The sequence below is a fragment of the Pleuronectes platessa genome, chromosome 16 (genome assembly GCF_947347685.1).
Source record: "Pleuronectes platessa chromosome 16, fPlePla1.1, whole genome shotgun sequence".
Classification (NCBI taxonomy): Eukaryota; Metazoa; Chordata; class Actinopteri; order Pleuronectiformes; family Pleuronectidae; genus Pleuronectes; species Pleuronectes platessa.
The window spans coordinates 1,749,178-1,769,448 of NC_070641.1; the positions used below are offsets into that span (position 1 = coordinate 1,749,178).

The 20,271-nt window shown below is 40.2% G+C and overlaps 1 protein-coding gene across 1 annotated transcript in view; it reads right to left on the reverse strand.

Moving 5' to 3' along the window:
• The window catches only part of smg1 (SMG1 nonsense mediated mRNA decay associated PI3K related kinase), a 105,114-nt gene that overhangs the window by 74,883 nt on the left and 9,960 nt on the right, over positions 1–20,271 (reverse strand). Inside the window, 10 exon segments of the mRNA XM_053444066.1 lie at positions 3,148–3,438; positions 4,149–4,250; positions 5,813–6,034; positions 9,224–9,397; positions 10,818–10,915; positions 13,764–13,836; positions 13,956–14,081; positions 14,385–14,598; positions 15,825–15,883; positions 18,953–19,086. Of these exon segments, the coding sequence (XP_053300041.1) occupies positions 3,148–3,438; positions 4,149–4,250; positions 5,813–6,034; positions 9,224–9,397; positions 10,818–10,915; positions 13,764–13,836; positions 13,956–14,081; positions 14,385–14,598; positions 15,825–15,883; positions 18,953–19,086 (1,493 nt within the window).

Consider the following 20,271-nt stretch of genomic DNA (forward strand, 5'->3'; position numbering starts at 1 on the left):
CACCACTTTCCCGTCTCCAAAATGTACATACACATGGGTCAGAGTTTGCGTGGAAATGAGCAAATGTTCCTGTTTGTTTTTATAAATCCCACGGTTTGCGTGAGAAGCAGTATGTACGTTTCAGGCTCTATTTTGTGCATACTCAACGGTTATAAATGAGGACCAAGGACATACGCAGTTAGGTTCAGTCGCCTTTTACCATGTCAGGGTCTCCTGTCCTCCCTCCACTCCCCTGCTGACCTGTGCACACCTTATACTTTAACAACGGCAACACTAATCAGAAGTTATAAGAGCTTTGTGCTTGTTTGATTCTCTTTAGAGTTTTAGGAGCATATCTAAACATGTGTGCACTGTGTGCACGTAGTTCAGCTGTCACACACAACACAAGATCTGCACTAGGGCTGAACGATTAATTGCATTTGCGATAAAATCGCGACATGATAAAAAGTGATTTTCTAATCGCAACGTGCCCGATAAAAATGTGCGAAAGAGAATAGGACTCTGGGCTGCTCTCCTCACCCGCAGCAAGAATGCCACGGGACCACAAAACTCCTCTGATCCAGAAGATAGCGAAGCAAGCCTGCATCACCTACAGGGTCCTAAAGTCTTTGGCCGACGTGGCGGACCTGATAATCGCTCCCAGGAAAAGCAAGCCGAGCACTGGGGCACCTACATGCACATATGCGAGACGGAGGTGTTCAGCATGGGGGGATTCCTGCTGAGACCCGGCGCCTCCATACCGCTGCACGACCACCCGGACATGAACGGGAATCTACGGAGCTGCTGATCCGCAAGCTGCCCTTCCATCGCATCCAGCTGGCCCGTTGCATCCACGGACACAGAGCTTAAACTGCTGCTGCTCCACTGACTATAACAATGCCGCATTCCTACACTTATAAAATGCAATTCAATGTGGAAGTAATCCAAGTATTCAGAATACGTTACTCAGATTAGTTAATGTAACGGAATACGTTACAGATTACATGTTAGGCATGTATTCTGTAACAGAATACGTTTTGAAAGTATCCTTCCCAACACTGGAAATGTTACTGACTTGGGAGCAGTAAGACACCTATAATTAAAAAAATGTTGTTCTCAATATGGTCAATATTGCACACAGGTTTTAAAAAGTGCATGGCTTGTGTTTATACTTAAAATGACTTTGATTAAATTACTTAAATTCACACCGATTTGTTGTTCTTGTTTCTGTAATGAGCAGTTAAATAAAAATGTTGGAAAGAATATTGTACAGTAAATGTATCTAATATTGTGTTGGTCATATTTAAATCCTTCATTACATTTTTTGGGGGGGGGGGGAAGAGGATAAAATAAAAAAATCGCATATTAAATCTCAATCGGAATATTTGGGGGGGGAAAAAAATCGCAATTAGATTATTTTCCCAAATCGTTCAGCCCTAATCTGCACAGCCAGAACATCAGGGTTTAAGCCGGAACAATCCAGATTCTTTCTCTGACATCATTGATTAATAACTAAATACGTGTGGTTATAGGTTTTTGTGTGAAGAGCAACAGAGGCGGGAAGACAAACACAAACAAACAGAGCTGCAGACAGTCTTCTGTGATAATCTGTTGGTAGAACTCTGAGTTTTGTTAAGTAAATTTTGGGAAAAAAGTTGTGATGCCTTGCTTGTGCAGGAACACAAATATGAATTCAACAGGTTTTAGTAAATATCAGCTCTAAGTGCAAGTGATAAAGTGAAAAAAGCAGAAGAGCATAATCTCTTGACCAGTGGATGCGCCTCAATGCTGCTAAGGGGGGCCTGGAGGGGCCACCTGATACAGCAAAGGCTTTAATCAGAGTTAATGGTTTCTTAAATGCAGCACACAGGTCTAAACTGAATGAATGTCGAATCAATGTGGAGAGCACTGACCACTGTTACAGACTGACTTTTGTCTAACTTTTGAATATAGCCCCTTATTTTGTAAATTGAAACATTTGTAATAAGTATTTAAAAAAACTACTTTTTAAAGCACAATTCATGAAGCTACAGGCAACTCTCGAGACAAGATACAAAATAAATCATATATAAAAATAGAATTCATTGAGATGCATCGATAATCGTTTTATCATAGAATCGTTGCCCTCTTAATCAGAATCGGATCGTGAGGTGCCAATAGCTTCCCCAGTAATTGGAACCTTATGCGTCTCATCTGTGATAACCAGAGCGAGTTGATTAGGTTGGCCAATCAGTGCTTAATACAGTTTGACCTAATTTCAGAGGTAAGCACACTAGAGCTGCAAAAACTAACAGATTAAATCTATTAAAATAAAATATAAAAAGTTGCCTTCAGAGAAGCCTATTAGCTGTATAATGCACAAAGTTAATTTCACATTGCACAGCTGCACTCCATCACTTTGCGAGCAGCTGAAGAGCAAAAATGTTGGAGCCATTGCTGAAGGGTTCTTATTCTCTATGTTCACTGGTGGATTGCAAACAACATTAAGGTTCATACCTTGTGCTATGTGAAATCAGCTTTGCAGAGGTTGTCTCTGAAGCTTTAAATGTTCAGTTTGTAGAATTTAGTGACATCTAGTGGTGAAATTTGCATGTTGCAGCTGAATACCCCTCAACTTGCCTTCTAAACATGAAAGAGAACCTGTGGTTCCCTTCATTTGTCATAAAATCTCAAAAGGTGCTTAGTTTGTCGAAGTTGGGCTACTGTCGAGAGGACCCTCTCCCGATGTAAAAAGAGTATTAAATATAAAGGTTCCATTCTAGAGTAAAGACAATTCCTACAATTTACTCACGATTGTTTGTGATCGCACCTGCTGCATTTCCTATGATGGCACCTAGTTCGGCTGTAGGTAGAAGTGTTTCTTCTGACTCAATCTCATAGCAACCTTGTATTTAAGTTGGTACTTGTGCTCCTTTTGCAAGGTGGCACAAGAATAATTAACATACTTAAGCATTCTTTAAACAATGAGGACAGAGGTGTGCTCATATTGGCAGTGAAACATTTTATGTTTATGTCACTAAAAGGACAGAAAGGACAAGAGACATTAAGACGTTGTCTGCTAGGAGCTAGAATAGATAAAGGTAAAAAATTATTTTAATACTATACAATGGGGTACTACTTAAAGACGATATTTAGTTATTAGTAGTACAGAAAAGCATATTGGCTCACCCCAATGAGCGAGTTCTTGGTGTTGCCAATGGTGGTGAGGATGCTGAGGTTGAAGATCAGGGAGAACTCTGCCTTCTCCAGCGGTAGGGCGAGGGAAGCAAAAGCGGGGTGCTGGATGATGGGACATGGGTTATCTTGCACCTGGTCCCAACTAGTGGGTCCCAGGCTTACCATCAGGTTGGACAAGGCACATGCCATCTCACCCAATACCATTTTATAAGCTGCCTCCAGTGTTGGAATGTTTTTTAGGCCAAGCAGTACCTGGTACACACCATGAACAGCTGACATCACCTGTAAAGTACAGAAACACAGAAATATGGACGCTTGATATCATTGTGTTTTATTCTTATAGAGCTAACCTCAATTGTAGCAGATAGCATGCTTAATCCCAACATGTTGGTCTCACAAATGCTCACGTGGCTGATAGGGAGCAAATTCCTGCAGCCAGGTTCAAACATGTCCAGAGGAGTGGGGTTGCTTTGGCAGCATATTAATAGTTGGAACTACTAAATACTAAATCTTCAACTACCACATATAATTATTGGAGCTGTAACAATTGTCAAACAGACTGAATGGAACCACAACTCATCTCCCGGCCCAACCCCATAAACTACTTGAGGACCTAGGACTAAACTTATCAAGGAAATAGTCGTCATACCAGAAATCTCACAAACGGTGCAGTTATATTAAAAATGTAACGTGAAGGACTTCAGCTAATGGGCAGTAGGCAGGCTCTCTCTTTCTCACAAACACAAATACTTAAACTTACAGGTGTAAGACAGGACATAAAAGTGGTTGTGCTGTCATCAGCATCAACATAGAACTAGCTCAGATGTCATATGACACTTTTTCGGAATTTATTCAACGTTTAACAGAAATTTGGGCCTGGGGGCCTTTTGCCACGCACTCACAAGAAAATAACAAGGTCTGAACTGAACCTTTGATTTGGAGAAAAGAAAACATGAACATGTATCGACACAAACACAACAGTCCACACACACCTCTTTCTCTTGGTGAAAGCGCAGATTCAGCAAATGGGAGTCAGGTGCCAACAACTTCTCAACAAAGAATACAGGCAACTTAGTGTTGATTTGGTCCACAATCTGCAAGAAATGCAGACACAACAATGACTTTAACATGATACGGAATTAGTTTTTTACAGCATTAAAGCTCATATGATACATTTCCTGACTAGGGTTGCAAAATTTCAGGAATATTCAAAGCTGGAAACTTTCCATGGGAATATACGGGAATTAACGGGAATAAACTGGACATTGTGTGGGTAATTTATACTAACTATTTACCTTGTCATATACAGACATAAATATAAACATTTTGTTTTGTCATAGGCTGATTTGAGCCCTGAGGAAACTTTGGGTACTTGACTATATGCTTCTGCATCTTTGTGTCATTCTTAACATAGGACTTTGCAAATGTACACAGCCTTTCCTTCTACATTGGCTGGGGTTAAATGTCTCCACACATGAGATAGTGCACGTGGAAGTGTTCTGTAGAATAAGAGGAGAAAAAAGCTTGTAAAAAAACACTAAAGCAATGCCAGAGATATAAATAGTTGGCCAATTGGAATCGTCTTTAAAAATATTTTACAATTGATGGATAAATGAATACAAATAGGCTAGATGAACAGATGAACAATCCTCAATCAGCATGCTTATATATTTCCCCCAGTAATATCATTTAAACCAGGGGTGTCCAAACTACGGCCCGCAGGCCATCTGCAGCCCGCCATCCATTTTAAATTGGCCCGCCTCAAAAAAAAAGAAAAAAGAACAAATTAAATAATTTCATTTATTAATTTTATTTTCAAACTAACAATTTATTAGTACTTTAATGGCACTTACTTATAGCACTTTGTAGTTTAGCTCTATTTTTGAATATATTGTACTTTCTTGATTCTTGTTGTTCTGGGTTTGTACCCTTGAATGCACTTATTGTAAGTAGCTTTGGATAAAAGCGTCAGCTAAATGAAAGGTAATGTGATGGACTATGGCCCACTGTATTGCAGCTATCCCTCAGAACGCAGCCACGCCCACCCCCCTAAACTGTCAACAGTCCGCTCCAGGGCAGGGGGGCGTGGTGCCTTGAGTGGCCCGGACCTTCGTATTTTTATCTATATGTGGCCCTCGGGATAAAAAGTTTGGACACCCCTGATTTAAACTTACCTGACTAGTCCTCCACACTACAGCATGCCTCAATAGCCCTGCGGTAGTGTGCAGGATGCACACTACAGCAGTGTTGAAATTCAACGTGCAGCGTGTGTTGCATTCCATACATCTTTGAAATAGAGTTTTGAATGATGTTTTTAGTGCTCAGCATTTAATTTGTGTACAATTTTTTTTTTAATTCCCAAAATTCCCGAGCTGAATATTCCCATGGAAAGTTTCCGGAAAGTTTCTGGAAATTTACTGGACATTTTCCGCCCCTTTGCAACCCTAGTCCTGACTTCTGTCATAAGTGGAAATTGATATGGCTTTGCAGAAAATCTCAGGGAAAGAGTTACAGCCCAGCTTGACAGTGAATTATTCAGGGTACCAATCATCAGTCAAGGTGCAGGGCCTGTTCTTACTTGCAAGTCACAATTATCAAAACTTTTCAACCCATGGACACACAATCTAATTCTGTCAGAAATACTGAGTGACTGTACCAGAGTGAGAAGGCTAAGCACAGCCAGACTATAGTCTGTTCCACAGGCATGGCAGCAGTCCAGCTGGTCTAACCCATAAGTTAGGACTGCCTCCATCAGCTGACCACAGGGTTCCACACTGGCCAGCAGCACACCCACACACTCGTTTCCTGCTGTGAGAACTGCCTCAGAGAATTGCACCTGCTTAGCCATGGTCACACAGGCCAGAACCCGATTCAGGACCTTAGGAAAACAGAACAGAGAAAAATGATTACAATGACACAAAGTTCTGGTATGGCATTTAAAGTCACCTTCTGGAATGTACAGAAATGCACATTCCTCTGAAGTGGCATTAAGGTAGGTGGGAATCTGCCCCTTCCCCACACCATGACTCATTTGATTTTGAGTTACACGGCTAATAAGACTTAACAATTGCTTAAAACATGAAAGCTGAGGATTTTAAAGAGACAGTGAGTTGATGCAGGAGAGTGGTGGATGATGTCACTTTGTCAGCACAAAATATATTCTAGTCAGTTACATTCTCTCTAATTCCTACGCTGTCGGTCAACATATCTGTGGGTGATATTATTTAAATATTTTGTATAAACTCCTCCTTGAGCTTTCATCAGATCAACTTCAAATGCTGTGGGTGTATTCTTAACAACATGGTCATTCAAACTAACTCAAATTGTGAGTTTTCGCAGCACGGTGTGCCCATGGCATGGTGCCAAGTATTTATAACTCGCCATCCAAACAAGAGGTTGTTGTATCTAGGATATACATGATCCAATATACTCCAAACTGGATATGTTTGACAAAAGTCCCTTCTTGATGACATCTACGCAAAATCATGACTTAAAATCACAGCGCCCCCTAGTGGCAGAAGGAAATGTCTTGTTTTTTTACACGTCTTACACGTTGATTTACTCCTTGTCCATTGACCAAAAAGAATGTCAAACTTTGTCAGAAGGGCCTCAAGACATTGATGATGTAGGCATATGGAAACTGAGTTTTTGCCGAACACCACGTTTGTGGCGCGAGGTCAAATTTCAACAAGTCGCCATGAAACATGAAATTGCTGTAGCTTCAGTGTACTGTGTTCCATCTCCCTCAAACTACAAGTGTCTAGCAATAGTCCCCCCGAAGACATATATATATGCATTTAAGGAAGAGGCATGGAAAAATAGCTGAATAGCGCCCCCCTAAACATCAGCTCTGGAACCACGATGACCATCATTACAGACAAATAGCTCTTTAGGATCGATATGCTAGACCTAACTGGAAGTTACCCATTTTTATTAATTCATTTTTGACCATTTACACATGCTACTCCTAAAGCTTTCATCTGATCAACTTCAGATTCGTTGAGTGTTATCTCAACTTCATGGAGATTAAAACTACCTTGATTCTTTAGTGTACGTGACCCTGGCGTCAAAGTTTGATGATTTGCCACAACAAAAAAAAGGAGGGATTTAGTATAACTTCTGAATTGTCCAATCAGCTTCAAACCTCTTTTACTCTATCACAGTCCCGCCCTGCTCAGATCCATATGTCAATATTGACTCATTGTCACAGCGTCACCTGTTGGTGTCAGGAAGTGACATGTTTTATATTTTGATGCTCCTGGCTGGTTTCGGTAAGGTCATAGGACCATGGTCAGAATTGTGACAACTCCTCAAACCCTTTAAACATTGAGGTGTAAGTGATAGGGCCATCTACTGATCAGAGTGAAAATTAAGTTGTTTAATTCCAGTGTGCATTGTCCAATCAGCACCAAAATGCATTATATGTAGTCATAGTGATAGCGCGGCCTACTGGCACAGGAAGTAAACCTTGTTTTGCAACTTTAATGAATGTACATAAAACTTTTACCATGAGTTCTGCACTTGATGGTGTGGACCATAATGCGTGATTAGTGGGCGTGGACCGGCGGCGCTCGACGGACACAGGAAGCGACGCATTTATCCTTCCCGCTGTGCACAAAATAAACGCAACACAGAACCGTTTCGCCCGGTCACGACCGCCCTCCCCCACGGCCGTATCCATCCCGAGTTGGCAAGTTCTCGGGCCCAAAATGCTGCTTTGCATTCCTAGGTAAGTTTAAGTTCGGGTGAAAATAAATAATTTAACTGATGTGAAATGTTAACTTGTGAATAAATTAAGGACACTATTAGGATGATGATTTATTTTTGGTCGATAAACAAAAAGGTGACTGAAATGTGTTATTGTTTGTTTCTTTTCACCCGGAACTTTTATTAGCACACCCGTAGAGCCACTACAGGTTAATTAGGCAATGCAAACGGAACGAGCAGATCACTCATGCGGTTCACATGCAGCCTACATTTGGCCCAACATTGATGACAAAAATAAATAAAAATAATTGGCCTATAATACATCCTTCAGTAATATAAAAAGCAATGGGGCACTAATATTTATGATTCCCAATTCAACTCAGGGATAATTCTATCTTCTAAGACTTGCAGGAGTAAAGATCATCAAAAAATTTGATTGTTAATACAGTTGTTCAAAGTATGAGCATAAAATGCCTTTTAATTTCTTAATTTAAAAGCAAGGTAAGGGTGCTCCGATTGATCGGCCGCCAATAATTCCTCTAATTAGTTTGATCTGCAATCTCTATAAACGCCTATCAGCGGAGACCATCAAATGAGGCAAAACAAATGAAGGGCAATTATCAACAGAGATCGGAGGGAATTGAGATAGCTCACTCGTAATTTTTTCCAGTAAATAGTTTGTATTCTAACTTAGGTGGTTAGTTTTTTTACAAGAACTGATCCTGAAAATAGTCTGTGATATAAAAGAGAGGTTAAGTTGTGTCTTGCTCATAAAGTTCAGTTATAAAAAACCTGCAAAGCGTCACTCATGCAGCTGCTGACAGTGCAGGTGAAAAGTGGTGCTGATACAGGAGTTTAATATGACAAAACTGGAGCTGCGAAGAGAAATTCGATTACAATTAATCACCCAAGACGTGTTAATCGGGCGTAAACAGGGCCATAGACTCGCGATCAGCTCAAAACCCCGGATTGGAACACCCTTAAAACAAAGTCAATTTTTTTTGTATATGTTGTGATACTGTGCAACTCTCGTAGCTTTCCATTGAGCTGAACTTATTATTACATCTTGTCCAGAACACAGTAGTGTTTGTGTCTCAGATTAGTCACTAATACACTGCTTGATCTTATGGGGAGACTGTTTTGGTTGTTTTTGTGTTTGTCCTACCCCAATTATTGATTCATGGTGTCCTATTATTTTTACACTTCATTTGTCTCTACAGTGACTATATTTTTAATTTTCATTGAGTAAAACGGATTTGCTTAATTATATCTGTACATATTTAAAAAATGAATACAGATTAAATTACAAAGAAGAAACACTGCTCAGCCCTCCGTCTGGTTTTCTTTAAGTGCCTCTTACATCTGTGACGTAGACTTCAGTGATGGGTGGACCTCTGAAGGGGCTGAATCGCTCTCCAATGCTGCGGACCACTGTACTGAAAACCCTGAGTAGTGCTGCCAGCTTAGGTAGAGACACTGAGGGAGGGGGGATGTCTTCATCCAGTACCTCGCCTGACACCACATGGCTCAAATCCTAAACAGGAGAATCAGTCAACTCAGTTAATCACTTACACAGTATATACTGCCACATTTAATTGTTAAAGAAGATAGTTTAAAAACGATTCCTTGAAAATCTTTTTGTAGTGTATTTTTTTGCATTTTGGTTTGGGGTCTAGAATAGGTTTACGTGTCAAACCAGCTGGTAACTCTGTGACATACATTCACCGGCCATTTTAGAAGGTCCACCTTGCTTGTACCGGCTTGGACCGAACTGAACCGTTGATACAAAGCAGGATGGATACAAGGCAGGATGGATCCATGCTTTCATGTCGTTTACGCCAAATTCTGACCCTACCATCTGAATGTCGCAGCTGAAATCAACACTCATCAGACCATGCAACGTTTTTTCCAATGTTCTATTGTCCAATTTTGGTGAGCCTGTGCGAATTGAAGCCTCAGTTTCCTTTTCATGGCTGACAGGAGGGGCACCGTGCCACTGACTGGATATTTTCTCTTTTTCAGACCATTCTCCGTAAACTCTAGAGATGGTTGCGTGTGAAAATCCCAGTAGATCAACACTTTCTGAAATACTCAGACCAGCTTGTCTGGCACCAATAACTACGTTCAAAGTCACTTAAATCCCCTTTCTTTCCTATACTGATGCTCGGTTTGAACTTCAGCAAGTCTCAGCAAGCAGTCTTCACCAAGTCTAGAAGCCTAAATGCATTGAGTTGCTGCCATGTGATTGGCTAGCTATTTTTGTTAACAAGCAATTGAACAGGTGTGCCTAATAAAGTGGCCTGTACATACTTTTTGAAAAAGGCCAGCAGTACAGATTAGGCATATTCTGTAACACAGAATGACTTTGCAGCAGACATTGAATTTAGTAACTTGACAGAGCAACCTCATGCACATAAAAGCTTTTACATCCTAAAGGAAAGTGAAAACTACTATAAGCTTGATATGGGCATTTTAATCACAAATGAAGACTTGCTCCTACTGAAAACTACTAGGGATGCACCGATATTGAAATTTTTGGCCGATACCAATATTTTTAAAATAACAATCTGGCCGATAGCCGATACCGATATTTGTTTATTTTCTTTTTGTTGTTATTCATTCACCCTTTTGTGCCAGAAAAATAATTAAATTATTTAAAAAGCACTATTTAAAAAAATGTCAGCCCTTCATCACTCTTATCTTTTAATGAGCACAAATTGAATCAGATTTATGAAACAATCTTTGATTTAACTAAACTTTATTTAACAGAGACATATTATACCCCTTTTTCCGCAAGTTGAAATGGTTCCTTCGACCGATAAATCGGTGCATCACTATTGTAAATATATTTGGACAAAATAATCAATCAATAGACACTGTTTGATCAATCTATTATTAGCATGCTTTGGCATGGCTGCAATTCAGCGTGGATTTTGCTTTAAGACTAACTTCACCTCTGCATATGCCTCCATGTCCTCCAAGAACTGTCCCAGCAGGGTGGTGGAAAAGGTCAAGTCTGCCACCCAGAATTGCTCCAGACTTTGTAACCAGCCTAAACGGAAAGGAAGAGAAGAATGGCAGATGAAAACCTCTGCACTGTCCTTATGCTCTTAAAAGGGCCTATATTTAACACCTTTGTGAGATTAAATTTGAGGTATTGGTACCCCTAAGATGATACATCAATGAATTAAAGTCTGGTATCCATAGGCAGCATACATGGGAGAGCAGTAACAAAATAAACTTCTGACAAAAGTTGAAAAATTGTGGTGATGGTGACAAGGTGTGGTTGGTTAGATGTATAGTCATTGCTGTGTTGTCCTTATGCATCCTTCTTTAATTTTAACATACATGAACTGACTTGGTTATGAGTGGCTAGTGAGCCCAGTCAGAGAAGATGACACCAGGAAATTCTCATGTAGAAAGACCACCAGGAAAAGTCCCAAATATCACTGCATATACACTGTCTGAAATTACACTTTCATCTCATATTACAAGTTCACTCAATATGAGAAACAATCCTTATACACAGCGATACGGAAATTCTTGGCCGATACCAAAGTTTAAAACAACAATCTAGCCGATACTTGTTTATTTTTTTATTCATTCACCCTTTTGTGCCAGGAAAATAATAAAATCGTTATTTAAAAAGCACTACTTTAAATTATTTCAGCCCCTTATCACTATTATCTTTCAGATAGATCTTCAGATTTATGAAACAATCTTTAGTTTAACTAAACTTTATTTAATATAACCTTCTGTTACAGAAGACATCCAGCTAAATAGCTTTTATAAATTTCAATCACCAGTACAGTCTCTCTGTAACTCAGAATCATGTCAGTATCATGGTCAGTAACTCAGTACCTGTTCGGTGAAAGTCAAGTTAATTACCAATGCTCCGATGGCAGTAAGAGGGCGAATATAGGCCGCACCACTACTTCTGCAAACATCTTTGAGCTGTATACTCAGTGTTGCCTATTATGAACAGACATTCTGCACAAATATAAATCAGACGCTTGCAAAGACACGAGACAAGACTTGCTTTTGGTAAAAAGAAAAAAGGTGGTAAGTTGACACTTTGAATCCCAATAACCCAAACAACATGAACTAAAGTACCTTTAATAGTATGTCCCTCATCACCATAGAGAAACAAGATGTTGATATATCGCCATTTACACGGAGGTCTATTGGATAACTTGCTGACAGTAAGAAAAATCCTGTACATTAACAGACCCATATAACAGCTGACTTACTGTGAACTTTGAGCAGTGAGTGAATGTATGGGCTTGTTTATTTTTCAGCACTAATTTGTTTTATGAGCCAGAGCAGCTCCGTACTCAGTAATTCTAATCCATGGTGAATTTGGAGCTAATTACTAGAGATGTTGTGATATTAGTAGAGATGTGCATCTTCTCTGGCCCAACGATTCCATTAGGATTCAGCAGTCAACGATTCGATGCCTTCCGATGAATCACATACAAAATTTTCTATATAACTGCACATTGCTGCTTTTTCATCAATTAATCGGTTTGTCAAACAAACATGAACTCTGTTATGGTTATACAATTCTGCCGTAATTTCCTGATAAGGTAGGGCTGCTAGATTATGGAAAAAAATCATAATCACGATTATTTTTGGACAATATCAAAATCACGATTATTTAAACGATTATTAATATGTGCCCTTATTCTGAAGTCTATGCTTTATTCCGGTATGCTATCATTTCCGGTAAACACTGATGAGGGCTTTGTGTCTTAATCCTCCGTGAAACCAGGATATCGGTGCCTGGTTATTTAAGCCCTTAATGATGGCAACCCTAACATTGGCTGGCGCGGATAAATGCGGGTCCGGTCTGACCGGTCTGAACAGCCAGGCAGGAGCGCGCTTGAGAATCGCTACATGGTCTGCTGCTGCCATCCCTGATTTTCCAATCGCGCTGTTTTTTTCAGCGCCGATCACCACACGCACCAACTCGCCTCCTTCACTGTACTGCTGCTTGAGAGTGAGAGCCAGTCAGCTGGGCCGCTGAATGCTTTGGGGGAAGGACTGAATTGCGAATGCGCGTCACTTTCGAAAAAAATGCCAAATAATCATTTCAACTTGATTATAGTAGTTTGGAGATCGTTTGACCCCATAATCGTAATCGCGATAAAATTTCTATCTATCGAGCAGCCCTATGATAAGGTTTCGACAATTAAAAAAAATCAGGCTACAAAGGTATATGTCTGTGGTCAGTGCACTCGCCATACTTATTTAACAATCATTCAGTTTAGATTTGTGTGCTGCACTTTGGGCTTAAAATGACAAACTCAGATTATAGCCTTTACTGTATCAAGGTGGCCCCGCCTGGCCCCCCTGAGCAGGGCCACTGGACTGAGGCGCATTACTCCACAGTTCAACAAGTGACTGAGGTACTCTAATGACTCGCATTTAGGAATCGTTTTTATAAAAACCCGCTGAACTAATTTTTATGTTCCGGGGCATCGCTTGTTCTGCAACAATGAAGTTAAAACACTGCGTTGCTTCGTAATCGAAGGAAAAAAACTTCTGTGTGAAGGCGTGTGTGTGTGTGTGTCTGCTCAACTTCGTTACTCTTCACAGAAACTGATAATCACTTGTATCTAACCCTAACCCTAGATACATTACATGTCTCATAATCTCTAGAGTCTCACGCAACCCTCAGTTTTTACGTGGTTGTTTTCATACAATTCTTAGGTTTTAGAGTAGGTTTTAATTCAGCAACTTAGACATAAACAAGTTTGTGAAATTTGAAGCGGAAGATGTTTGTGGCAAACAAATATTTACCACCTTGCACTGAATTACAAGACAATTACTAGCATGCAATCCAAACACCAGAGAAAAATTTAGAAAACCTTAGAGTGCCCACATAAAATCAAACTGACCTGAGACTTGCTGAGTGAGTGCTTGCCTCTGTGTGTGGTCAATATGCCAGCCCACCAAGATGTCCACTGTGTCCTGTGGAAGCAGCAAACATCAAATGACATGGGAACTGGTATTGGCTAAGTTCATCCTTTGTTGGACAGTGAGCTTTAAACAAACATTCAAAAATAACCACTCGCTGCTGAAACACTCACCCTGAAGTTGGTGCTGAAGACATGGGGGTAGCAGCGAGCCACCTGAAGAATACACTTTACACTTTGACAAAGCAGCTCTGGTGTGTCCACATTTTCCAGGATGGACTGCAGGTTGCTCATCACCAGCTGAGACACATGACACACTCAGTCAAGAAAATTACCCACCTACCAGGCACCAGACAGAACACAATTCCCAATTTCCTTTCTCTTCACTACCAAGATGGGTTTTAAGGAATCTGGTGCCTGTAACCTGGTAAAACTCAATAACAGATTTACTAGAGTTGGAGCATTACAAAACGCAACCTTCCATGGGATGAGTTATTTATAATAAAATAAGTCTATGAAAAACGAGATCTCAAGTCTAAAAATGCTTTTGAAACACAGCTCAGTCCAGAGTTGTACAAAAATTGAAGTCTCTGTATACATTACCTGCATGACATGAGAGAAGGCCTTCCTCTCTCCAGCAGCCTCCAAAGCACGCTGTGCTGCCACCAGGTACAACAACTTAACCTCGTCACGGCCGCTTGAGGTTAACTTGATGAAGAGCCACTTGAAGATGCGCTCAGCCTCGTAGCTGAGCACTGTGCAGAGGAGCCCAAGGCAAGCTGCTGCTTCCTGTCGCAACTCCCACAGGAGCTTACTGCTACACACATCAAGAACATAGGCAAAGAGACCACGTTAGATGGCAGACACTGGTGGGCAACATAAATTTTGGTTGACCGTTTGCTTCCTTTAATAAAGTGATTAAATCCTTGAGTGCAATTGAATGTTTGTGCCAAATTTGAAAGTATTCCTTGACAGAAATGTGTTTTGAGAAGTCACTGTGACCTTTGACCACCAAAATCGAATCAATTCAAGAGTCCAAGTGAATATCTGCCACAATATCAACACTTATCACCAAATAATGGCTGATACTTCTCTTAAATGGCTCGCTCACAAAAAACACACAAAAAACACCCACGAATACACTCAAACACCCCCCCCCTGGATTATAAGCACAAAGAGTGGAAAAATTCTGAGTGAATATTTTGCCGCTCTACATGTTTGTAATCCCATATACGTGAGACAGACTGTGTACATCTTTATTCGGTACCTCACTTCCGTGTCTGACCCCGCCCCCCACATTCATTGCCTCATCCTATTGGTCCACAACATACCAACATAGGGGCTTGCTATTAGCTAAACCTACATGCCAATCAACTGTTGTGAATGACATTGAACGATACAACAGTGTATTTTTTCCGCTCGCCGGAAGGAAACACACAGAAAAATTATTTTAAACGATATGAATGACAAATTTCCCCAATCACATAATTAAATGTACCCCTTTGCCCATCCACTACAAGCAGATAGACAGAGAGAGAAAGAGATGGGTGGGGGGGCTATGAAGACCATCATCATTTACTCCGAAACCAGTACACGGGCTACATACAACAACAAGCGGAGAAAGCAGAATCGCTGACCCGTGTGAACAGCCAGGCGCTTGAGAATAGCACGGCGCTTCAGCTTCCGGTGAAGAAGAACATTTGTTTTAATGAATTGAAATGAAACATTTTAGAAATCGAAAAGGTAAATTCATAAAACAAAAAAAAAGATGCGTCGATTAAAAATATTTATGTCGACGCTGAATGCGTCGACATCATCGATGACGTCGACTAATCGCGGAGCCCTATCGAATACATTGTTGAAAGTATTTTTTTTAAGAAGACAGTGGCTGATGGAAAATTGCAGCATATCCTAACTCAAGCAGGTATTAACCTTTCCATTTCTAAAGCCTGGACTGTTGAACCATCTGGATAGACATTTCCTTCCAGTTTGACGGCGAGCGTTCCACAAGTCAGTAAACCACAGCACACAGTTTCCTCTTACCTCTCATTCAATATGTCATTCAAGATGCTGAGGATGTTGTCCAACTGTTTCACCAGGGTCTATGTGAGAGAAAATACAAAATTAGGACAGTGAAGTGTTTGGCACTACTTTGCTTCTAATTCAACAAATTTCATTTGTATCATCTTCAGCCTTACAATTTCATTTTACAGTGGTGCTAAATGTATTGTTTTTTTTCCCAGCCTGCATAATAACCTTATACTAAACAGTGTGTTCTATATGAATGCACGCCATAGTAAGTACTTGTCAAAGAGGGTTTCTGAGAGAGCAACTACTACTTTCGTTGAACAATGGTTTTAGAGTGTTTCTTTAGTTCCAACAAATGCAATTTGAGTGGGAGATCATCTCTTAGGTCAGATCAAGGTGGTGTTCATTGTGCACCTTAATTTCTTTCTGCTTTGATAATATTTAATTGTAGGAGCAATTGTTCTCCTTAAGAAAAAGGTAAGCCCATATAAAAAAACACATTAACAGCCGCCCTACTAGGTTGGAAACTCTGCACTTGTGTTATCAGATAAACCAGTTACAGTTGTCTTTTGTTGAAATGACAACAGGGATTGATGTAATTACTCAGCAATTTGAATTGGCAATTGGTCAATTGGGAATGCACAACCCAAGACAATAAATAAGGTAAAGATTTAGCAGAATGTGTGCATTTTCAATGACTGATCATGAACATTATTTGCAACAGTGATTAGGGATGCAAGGGTAACCAGTTTGACAATTAACCACGGTAACATTCCTGATGGATAGTATTACCATGTGAAATTTTAATTATCAGTAAATAGTCCAGGCAAAGTAACGTTTTACGACCGACTAATTGTATAAAAAAAATGTCAGCATAGATCATTTCTATGAGGTGTCCAGAACAACACACTAAAAGTCCTAAGAAATCCTAGTTAAGGAAATATGTTTAATTTTCATCAATGTGGGCCAATAAGGCCAGGCAACAATACACCCCAATGGGGCTATGATTTTCCTTTATCCCTATTAAGTTGAACTTTACACAATGAAAATACACATGAAAAGTAAAATGTTTTGTGTTACAAGTTTCTTTGAAAATGAATTGTAATATGCAAATGAGCTATACACTAATCAAATATGCCCAAAATACACTCAAATAGGCTTACATTTTTCCTTTACTCCTACCACATTACAACTTTACATGGTAAAAGTCTACATGAAAACTAACTTTTTTTGTATTACAAGATTCTTTTGAAATGAATTTGAATATGCACATGAGCTCCACACTCATTGAATATGTCATAATTTGCATAGGCAGAAACTGCCTGGCTTGGTAGTACCTGCCATGGGTATAACCCCCGCCGGTATAATCTTCAGGGTCACGGAGGCAGTCTTTTGGGTCCATACATTCACTTCCCCCTTTCCACTCCATCATTTGGTAAAAGACCCGAAGACTATGAAACTTTGCAGCCGTTGACGTCGGAGGGAGAGTTTGAGACTCCACTGGAGATGAGTTCTGAGTTACTTTATCACAGAATCGCCTGTATCTCAACATATCCAGTGATTCATCTTTTTCGCCCCTATACAGTGACACTAGAGCTTTTTCACCTGCTGCAATGATGGTACCTTTTCCCACATTTTCCTGTGACTGGCTGGACACCTTAGCTTGTTCGAGAAAGCTAGTGTCACTCCTTATTCTTTCATGGTGGGGAGGCTTGTGTGCCTCCCTGACCCTGAAGACTAGAGGCCGGCGCATGCTTTTGCAACTGCGGCTTTTCACGCCGCTGTTGCGAAGGACTCGTTGTCATTCATGCTTCCCCAAGGATTGCGCGTGTTGCAAAGCAATTCACCGCCAGAAAACTAGGCGGAGTAACGTGTTTTGTCGAAGACGACTTTAGAGACGCCTTCTTTCTTCTTAGTCGAAGAAAGAAGCCACTGCTGCTTCTCATAGCCTTTTTCTGGCGGACAAATCCGCCAGTCAGTGACGGGTTATACAAGTGATCATACTTTCGGATCTCTTCTGCCAAACGCTCTTCCATTTGGTCCATATTCGTTCTTCTAAATCTTCCGTTGTTTCTGCCGGTATTATGTGGCACGAAACCGGAAATGCGACTCCGAAAAGGATGTAGTTAGCAGACCAATCACAGCCTTGCGGGCTGCGTGAGGCTCGCGGAGCTTTGCCCCATAATTAGAAAAATTGGGCGATGCACGCAAGAAGGGATACATGAACACGTAAGGGGCCCAGAAGGGCTCTTGCTTGCCCGTGAAAACGCAGAAGCATGCGCTGGCCTTAAACCGGCAGGGTTTATACCCCTGGCAGGTACTACCAAGCCAGGCAGTTTTCAGGTTAGAGGCCAGTCTAAAAGCAGCTAAGCCATCACCCATTGGCAGTAGGATGATTGGATGAAGATTGGACCGAAGTATTTGTCATACATATGAATGGTGTTTCTGCCTATGCAAATGATGACATATTCAATAAGTGTGGAGCACATGTGCATATTCAAATTCATATCAAAAGAAACTTGTAATACAAAGTTACTTTTCATGTACACTTTTACCATGTAAAGTTTTATTGTGGTAGGAGTAAAGGAAACATTTTAGCCTATTTGGGTGTATTTTGGGCATATTCGATTAGTGTATAGCTCATTTGCATATTCAAATTCATTTTCAAAGAAACTTGTAACACAAATTTTACTTTTCATGTGTACTTTCATTGTGTAAAGTTTCATTTTGATGGGATAAAGGAAAAACATTGCCCCATTGGGGTGTATTGTTGACTGGCCTTATTGGCACACATTGATGAGATTTAAACATATTTCCTCAACTAGGATTTCTTAAGACTGTTAGTATGTTGTTCTGGACACCTCAAAGAAATGATCTATGCTGAAAAAGTTTATTTTACAATTAGCTAAGTTTTTTGGCTCCAAAACGAGTTACTTTGCCTGGACTATAAAATCCACAGTTGATTACCTTGGAGTAAAGCTCATGGCCAAAATTGTCCAGTATCAATAGCAGTGAGCAACAGTATCCCACACAGGTTGCCGGCAAAGCATGCAACATGGGTTTGTTATGAGCATGTTTGAAGTTTCTTTTTTCTAGTTGGTTAATTAACTCGGGGGTTTATGAAGCACTGATTCCTGACTGACCACTTTGCTCTCTCCATGGTTGATGAACTCCTTCAGCTGTTTGAGGGTGGCCAGCCTGCGGTCACGATCGTCCTCCCTGGAGATGCGGCGCAGGATGTTGGCCAGCCGAGACTCCTCTGAGTGAGCACATCTGTCTGTAACAACAATGCTTCATGTCAGGAACACCACATCAGTCACTCCACTGATTTTCTATTCCATCACATGCTGCCATGGGAATTTTCAGATGCTCATCCTTAATGTGTAGCATTGCATCACCCAGCCGTAACCTGGTGTTTTTCCATAAGGACAGTCCTACATTCTTACCTTAGGTTTTTGTAAAGCTTTCCAATACATTTTTTAACTATGGGCGCACTCGAGCCATTGTCATCTTGTTTTCAGTACAAGGATTTAAATGGATACTTCATCCTAAAAATGTATATCAGGGGACATCAGGGCTAAAAACATGGTGTATACGACCTTGTTTCGAGTTTAATTTGAATGTCGGGGCTTAGGGACACTTAGATGACCCAACAGAAGCAGCATGGAGGCATTTTATGTTTTTTGTTTATGTTGTTTTTAACTTTTGGAGGAGTCACCAATATTTCAATTGTGTTGGATTTTGCTGCAATGCTTTTTATCCCTGAAACTCCAGAAACACTTCAGCCACACCTCAATCCGTACAATGGTTAGTAGATGAGTTGATTAATGTGATGTTATTATTGTGTCTCACCAGTAGTTGCAATCAAGCCTGAATTCCTATTCAACCTGGGTTTGATTGAAGTTTTTCATAAGGGTGTATTAACCAGGATCTCCAGATTTGTAAGACAAATCTTTGTGATCACGATCATTTTAAGTTTGTGTTTAAAGCCACTAATGTATTTAAACAACCACTGCATTGAAGTCTAGATATATTTGAATGCCTTTACATTCTCACTGGTAAATCTAAGCACATACATAGTATGATTTTTGAGGTTCAATTTTTTGGTTCCAATCTTGAAATATTTCAAATTCAGCATTAAATTGTAGTCCATCATTTAAAACTGCAAGATACAATTTTCCTTTGATCGTACCTTTATCCACTGGTGTCAACTTTCTAATAAGTTCATTACTTCAGTCTTTCAAACATCAGTTTTTTACACTGATAGAGTAGCAACTGACAGACAGAAATTATTGTAGCTCTTCAGTAGAAACATTGGGCCCCATTCACCAATATCTCAAGAGCTTTCTTTAATTTGTTCTTTAGAATTTTCCCATAAAAACTCAACATCAGATTCATGACACGTTCTTTAACTCCAGAAATGGGTTCTTATAGTGATGAATACCAGGTCTTCATAGGTTTC